This window comes from Aotus nancymaae, unplaced genomic scaffold (assembly GCF_030222135.1).
Source record: "Aotus nancymaae isolate 86718 unplaced genomic scaffold, 86718_ANA_hifiasm-v0.15.2.pri h1tg000009l, whole genome shotgun sequence".
Classification (NCBI taxonomy): domain Eukaryota; kingdom Metazoa; phylum Chordata; class Mammalia; order Primates; family Aotidae; genus Aotus; species Aotus nancymaae.
This window is the reverse complement of record NW_026988420.1, coordinates 8,515,495-8,523,091: the sequence shown is the minus strand read 5'-3', so window position 1 is coordinate 8,523,091 and position 7,597 is coordinate 8,515,495. Positions and strand designations below refer to the sequence as shown.

Sequence of the window (7,597 nt, the reverse complement as noted above, 5' to 3'; positions counted from 1 at the left end):
CCCAATTCTCTTCTATTATCCCAATGTTATATATATCATCCTTGCCTGGGTCAATTTGTTGCTTTTGCTCAGCATAAAATTCCTGGAGAGCTGCTAAGGCGTGGGCAGAAAGCTGGGGTATCTCATCATCTTCCAAATCACTCATTTCACAGTTGTTTATAACCTGCAGATCAAGGAATACATGTTCTGTGCAGATTTTGTTTCCCCTTCCCATCCAGTAATAATTTTTAAAAAATTTTTATTTAACAGCAAGGATCCAAACTGAAAGTGAGTTTTATACAAGTGTAAACCAAAAATAAAATTCTAAGCGCCCCAGCCGACTGAATAAATCCCTCTTCTGGGCCCAAGTAAACCTGAAAAACCAGTTCTGGCCACCAGGGGAAGGACATGCCTTGTTATACTCTTCCTCCTTTGGAATTCAGGCACAACTGATTAGTATAAACATTAAAACAGAGATCTTAAGAGTGACAAAACAGGCTCTTTATAGCAATAAGATAACAAATTCCAACCTGTTTCTAGTATAGTACACATGACAGATAACAGGCCCTGACAGAAGTTGAAGATTTTATCCCAAAATATATTTATTGACCTATTTTGAAATGGCCCTGCAAAGCTGTCTCCTGTGGGGAATATCTGCATACTACAGAGAATCCACTTTCCTTCCCAGGTCTTTTCCTGATCCAGGAGAGATTAATTAAGAGTGTGTCATCTTTTTTGATCTGATAGAGGCATGTAGCATCTAGTCTCTCTGAAGCCTGCTTGCAGCCTTCATCTACATAAATAATAACCTTGGTCCTCAAAACCCCTTATCTTAATCCAGACACTCCTTTCCATTGATTCCAAGATAGTAACTTAACTCTTTCAACCAACTGCCAATCAAAACAAATTTTTAATCTAACTATGAGCAGGAAGCCCTCCACTTCTAGTTGTCCTACCTTTCTGGATCATACATGTATGTACCTTACACATACTGATTGATGTCTTATGTCTCCCTAAAACGTATAAAGCCAATTTCTTCCAAATAGTTTTATTTATATATACATCAAAGAAATTATGGCATACAAATCATATATCAGTATTTTAGCTAGCTTATATATCCTCAGAATGAGAAACAGATGGTCAACATAAGAGCAAACAATGCTGTCCAAAGCAATCTATAGATTTGATGCAATTCCTAACAAATTACAAACACCATTTCTCACAGAATTAAAAAAGAAAAATTCTAAAATTCATATGGAACCAAAAAAGAGAATGAATAGCCAAAGCAATCCTAAGCAAAAAAGAACAAAGCCAAAAGCATCCCATTACCTGACTTCAAACTGTACTACAAGGCTATATTGGATACAATGAGTTCGAAATTTCTCTTCAAAGAATCAGAATGTCAGTATGTTCAGTTATTTGTCCACCATTTTAAAGTTCTTCCTTTTAACTACTTCCTTGTAGTTTCAGTAAACAACCTTCTCCACCAGTTCTAATCAGTAGTTCACATCGTTCCCCTGGCCCCCAGCTCTGTCCTGACTCATCCTGGTCACCTGCTTTGGTCACCTGCTCCAGTCACCTGCTCTGACCTAGGTCACCGCTGGCTACCTGCTGTGACCTGCCTGTAATCGTCCTTCCCACCAAACCACCCACCTTGCCACTCCAGCCCATATCCCTGCTCTCTTGAAAACAGCCAATTGGGATTAGCCTAGCCTGTGTGGTCTAATCCTAATTAATAGGGGAAGGACACAGCAGTAGGCGTGACCCCTGTCAGAAATAAGTACCCCTTTTCCTCCCTTGTCCAAGTGTGGGTTCACCATTGCTCCATCTGTGAGCTGCACCCTTCTACAGAAGTAAACTGCCTTGCTGAGAGAATTTATCTTTGAGTGCTATTTCTTTTGAGGCATCAAAATTTTACCTTTAACAATTCTGGTGGCCTGTATGGGGACAAACCGTTCTCCGCCGGGTGGTCTCAGGCATGAGGAGACACATCCCACCACTTCATTGCAGTGGCCTCAGGGGTAAGGAATTGAAACCTACCCAATGTGACAAACAAGCCCAGGCTCTCAGCAATGTGAGATTAAAAAAAAAAAAAAAAAAAAAAGCCTACAAATACCACAGCAACTAAGAAACTCCATGCACAGACCAAGAAAAAGATGCTCCAGTAAAGTATTTCCTTGGTGGTTGGGACCAAGGTAAGAAAACCCCTGGGGGGTGGGGGACGTAAATTATTCCTTGGTCAGAATATACCAAGGCAAGAAAGCTGTGGGGATTGGGGGGTGTTGTCTGCTCCTCTGAACTTTTAGTCTCTGGGGTAAAAGGGGAAGGATTTAAAAAAAATTTTTAGAAAGCACGGAAGCCAAATACCAGGATCACTCAGCACATGTTCAGTTCTTGTTAATCCCTGAAGCAGGGACTAATTTTATCGGGGAGGAATTCAATGTTAAACTTAGGCATAGGTCTACAAATTAGCCCAAGAGGTTTTCTCACCTCATTAAATCTACTCACCACTGCAGATGAAAAATATATTAATCCTAATGTCTAGCCTAAAGAAGGGAACCAAGGGAAACTCTGAGTCTTTCCAATCCACATCAAGCTAAAGACCCCAGGAGAAGTAGTAAGAAGGAAGCAATACCCCATTCCCCTAGAGGGCAGGATAGGGTTGAAACCTATAATTGAAGGCTTTATTAAAGATGGGCTTCTCGAGCCTTGTATGTCCCCTTATAACACCCCAATACTGCCAGTCAAGAAATCAGACGGATCATACTGGCTGGATTAGGTACCTTAGAGCTATCAACCAAATTGTCCAGACTACCCACCCCATTGTCCCCAATCCTTACACCATTCTCAGCAAGATTCCATATAATCATCAATGGTTTACTGTAATAGATTTGAAGAATGCTTTTTGGGCACATCCCCTAGCTGAAGATAGCTGAGATATATTTGCTTTTGAGTGAGAGGATCCCATTCAGGGTGGAAACAACAATATCAATGGACAGTCTTGCCCCAAGGGGTCACAGATTCCCCTAATTTTTTTGGCCAAATCTTAGAACAAGAATTAGAAAAAGTTGTCATCCCAGAGCAAATACCCCAGAGCAAAAATACATGGATGATCTTATATCTAGTGAAGACATAGAGAAGGTAACTAACTTCTCTACACAGATTCTTAACCATCTGCAGTTTGAGGGGCTATGAGTCTCAAAAAGAAAGCTTCAGTATGTGGAGCCCAAAGTTAAATATTTAGGCCACTTAATAAGTGCAGGCAGGTGAAGAACAGGGCCTGAACAAGTTGAGGGAATCATGTCCCTACCCTTGCCTCAAACTAAACAAGAACTCAGGAAACTTTTAGGGTTAGTTGGATACTGCCACTTATGGATTGACTCATATGCACTACACAGTAAATTGTTATATCAAAAACTTGCCCAGGAGAAGCCTGACCATCGCCTATGGACTTCTGAGGAAGATGATCAAGTTGAAAGGCTGAAAGGCTCATAACTGCCCCTGTTTTAGCCTTACCCTCCCTAAAAAAGCCATCCCATCTTTTTGTCAATGTGGACAGTGGATTAGCTTTAGGAGTGCTTACTCAAGAACATGGAGGCTGCTGGGAGCCCGTGGCCTTCCTATCAAAGGTCTTAGATCCAGTCACTTGTGGATGGTCTCAATACATCCAATCCATTGCAACTATGGCAATATTAGTCAAAGCAGAAAGTCAACCTTTGGAGGAAAATTGACAGTAAACACCTCTCACCAAGTTAGAACTATCTTAAACCAGAAAACAGGAAGATGGCTTACTGACTCAAGAATCTTAAAGTATGAGGCCATTCTGTTAGAAAAGATGATTTAACATTAACCACTGATAATTCACTCAACCCAGCAGGTTTCCTAATAGGGAATTCAAATCTAAGGAGAGAGCACACGTTTGGATTTAATTGATGACCATACAAAGGTATGGTATCATACCAGACCTAGGAGAAACTCCCTTGAGGACTGGACAGCACTTATGCATAGGTGGCTCCTCCCAGGTGACTGAGGGAAAAAGACACAATGGGTATTCAGTAACTGACAGAGAAAATCTTGTAGAAAGAGAGTCAGGAAGACTGCCTAACAGTTGGTCTGCTCAAACGTGTGAGCTGTTTGCACTCAGCCAAGCCTTAAAGTATTTACAGAACCAGAAAGGAAGCATTTATATGGATTCCAAGTGTGCCTTTGGAGTGGCCCACACATTTGGAAAAATTTGGACTGAACAAGGTCTCATTAATAGTAAAGGTCAAGACCTTTTTCACAAGAAGCTAATCACCCAAGCACTGAATAATCTTCAGTTGCCAGAAGAAATAGCTATTGTCCATGTTCCTGGACACCAGAAAAGCCTTTCTTTTGAAAGTCCAGGAAATAACCTGGCAGATCAGACGGCTAAGCTGGCTGCTGTTTCTTTGGAAATGCATATTTTTCACTTAACTCCCTACCTCCCTCCTCCTACCATAATCCCCATTTTCTCTTCCACCGAAAAAGAAAATTTAATAAGAATAGGCACTAAAGAGAATTCAGAAGGAAAATGGATATTGCCAGACCAGAGAGAAATGCTATCTTATGAGGAAAATCCTATCTCAACTACATCAAGGGACACACTGGGGGCTCCAGCCCATGTGTGATGCAATTCTCAAAGTTTATGGTTGTATAGAAATTTATACCCTGGCCAAACAGGTCACAGATAGTTGCTTAGTATGTAAGAAAACTAATAAACAAACTATAAAAAGATTACCTCTTGTGGGGGAAGGAATCTAGGCTTAAGGCCATTCCAAAGTATTCAAGTTGATTACACAGAAATGCCTCCAATAGGCCATCTAAAATATTTACTAGTGATAGTAGATCACCACACTCACTGGGTTGAAGCTATCCCCTTTTCAAATGCAACAGCCAATAACGTAGTCAAGGCTCTAACTGAAAATAAAGTACCCAGGTTTGGACTAATAGAAAATATTGACTCTGACAATGGAATTCATTTCACTGCAGACATCATTAAAAAGTTATCCCAAACATTAGACATTAGATGAGAATACTGTATTCCCTGGCACCCACCCTTATCAGGGAGAGCAGAAAGAATGAATCAGACTTTAAAGAGCCACTTAACCAAATTAGTCTTAGAGACTCAGTTACTATGGACCAAGTGCTTTCCTATTGCCCTGCTGAGAATCCAAATTGCCCGGTGGTAAGATACTGGTCTTTCTCCTTATGAGATGCTCTACAGATCACCTTATTTACACTCCACTGCTGACATTCCTACCTTCGAAACAAAAAAATCAATTTCTTAAACAATTATATACTTGGTCTATCTTCTACTTTCTCTTCTCTTAAAACTAAAGGCAACACAGGCGCTGCTCCTAGAGTTCCCAGTGCATCAACGTCAGCCTGGGGAAGGAAAGAAGAGAAGCTCAAGCTGGCCTGGGAAGGACCTTTACTTAGTGCTCCTAACTACTGAAACCGCAGTCCAGTCAGCAGAGAGAGGATGGATGCATCACACCTGAGTCAAGAAAGTACCACCCCCTTTGGCGTCCTGGGCCACAGTCCCAGGGGAAAACCTATCAAACTAAAGCTAAGAAAAATTTAACTCTCTTTCATCTATTCTATTACTCTCTCTTCTTTCCTTGCTCTATTGCTGACCATCTGGTTATTAATGTAACCCAGTCAATTTCACCTCAAGCTATTACATTTGATGCTTGCCTTATTATACCCTGTGGGGACTTGCCGAGTCAAAGACAGCTCTCCACTTCAGAAAAATACCTCTATCCTTCCTGGCTGTCCTCAGACTAGGCATTAGTGAATTGAGAACCTTTAGTCTGGGAAGATTTCGATGAATACTCCAGGGTCAACCACAAGTCTTGCTCTCTCGATACAGAGCTTTTATGCCACAGTTGGTCCAACATTCTGTGGACCATTAAAGAGCAAGGATGGACTGCTCCAACCAGCAGTTGTAATTTCCTAGAACCATACATTCACTTTACTAAAGGAACAGCTTCCCTTAACTGTCAGCTAAACCAGTGCAGTCCTATTACCTCAAACACTCAAAGTTCTTTCTCTTCTCTAAGCTGGTTCTCTTCACTAAGCTGGTTTTATGGTATGGGGACTGAGGTTTCAGGAAAAGACCCTATCAGATCTTTTAAGATACTTTCATTGATCCCTCACTGCCTACACCTTCTCCTAAGCCTTCTTCCAAAACCTCTCAAAATGAAACAATTGTTCCTCCTCTATTTAATGACAAGGCCAAGGCAGCTATTGTAGAAGTTAAAGACTTAAAACAAACTTTGGCAATCAAGACAGGACATCAAGATGCAAATGCCTGGTTGGAATGGATCAAATATTCCATCTGCATGTTAAACAAAAGCAATCATTATGCTTGTGCGTAGGGCAGGCCAGAGGCCCAGATTGTCCATTTTCCACTAGAATGGTCCTCCAGCCAACTAGGCATGGGCTGTAAGGTAGCTCTTTTCCAGGATTCTACAGCCTGGGGCAACAAGTTGTGCCAAGCTCACTCTCTCTCTCTGCTATATCCCAAAGTTCAATACCCTGCAGGTCAGCCCCCAAGGGCCATCCAGCTTCTGTCTTCAGACACTAAGTTCACTTCATGTCTCTCACGACCAGGAGGAAACTTAGCATTCCTTGGAGACCTAGGATGCAGTGAGCTTAAGACTTTTCAAGAGCTTACCAATCAATCAGCCCTTTTCATCCATGAGCAGACATGTGGTAGTATTGCGGTGGATCTTTACTGGACACTCTGCTAAGTAACTGGAGTGACACTTGCGCTCTAGTCCAACTGGCTATGCCTTTCACCCTGGCATTTCATCAACCAGAGGAAGGAAAAATACATCGTGAAGCAAGAGGAACCCCTCATGGGTCTTTCAAATCTCATGTCTATTTTGATATAATTGGAGTCCCACGAGGAGTATAAGATAAATTTAAAGCCTGAGATCAAATAGCTGCAAGATTTTAGTCAGTATTTTGGTGGGTGGCAATTAATAAAAATGTTGATTGGATAAATTACATTTATCACAACCAACAGTGGTTTATTAGCTGCACTAGAGATGCTGTTAAAGGAATAGCTGAACAATTAGGGGCTACTAGCCAGATGGCTTGGGAAAACAGAATAGCCTTAGACACAATATTGGCAGAAAGAGGAGGAGTTTGCGTCATGATTAAAACTCAGTGTTGTACCTTCATCACAAACAATACTGTCCCTGATGGAAGTATAACAAAGGCATTGCAAGTTCTGACTGCTCTGTGCAGTGAGTTAGCCAACAACTTGAGGGTAAATGACCCCTTCAGAGGGTGGCTAGAAAAATGGTTCAGTAAATGGAAAGGAATCATAGCCTCAATTCTTACTTCTCTCACAGCTGCAGTGGGTGTACTCATCCTTGTTGGGTGTTGTGTCATACCATGCATACGTGGGTTGGTGCAGAGACTCATAAAAGCAACACTTACCAAAACCTCCCTTAACTATCCCCCACCTTATTCAGAGAAGCTTCTTCCTTTAGAAAATCAAGCAGAACAACTAAGCCAAGACACCTTAAGGAAGTTTGAAGAGAAAGAGCTGTAAGGAGAATTCAAGAGGAGGGAATTATTAGAT

General features: G+C 41.4%; 1 protein-coding gene across 2 annotated transcripts in view; it reads right to left on the bottom strand.

The window, feature by feature from the left end:
- Positions 1 to 7,597, bottom strand: part of EEF1AKMT1 (EEF1A lysine methyltransferase 1) — a 52,790-nt gene that overhangs the window by 22,226 nt on the left and 22,967 nt on the right. For both annotated transcript variants that reach the window (XM_064373542.1, XM_021664911.2), the window contains exon 2: positions 2 to 163. In XM_064373542.1, the coding sequence (XP_064229612.1) occupies positions 2 to 145 (144 nt within the window). In that variant the 5' untranslated portion in view covers positions 146 to 163. The remainder of the gene's footprint in view (position 1; positions 164 to 7,597) is intronic.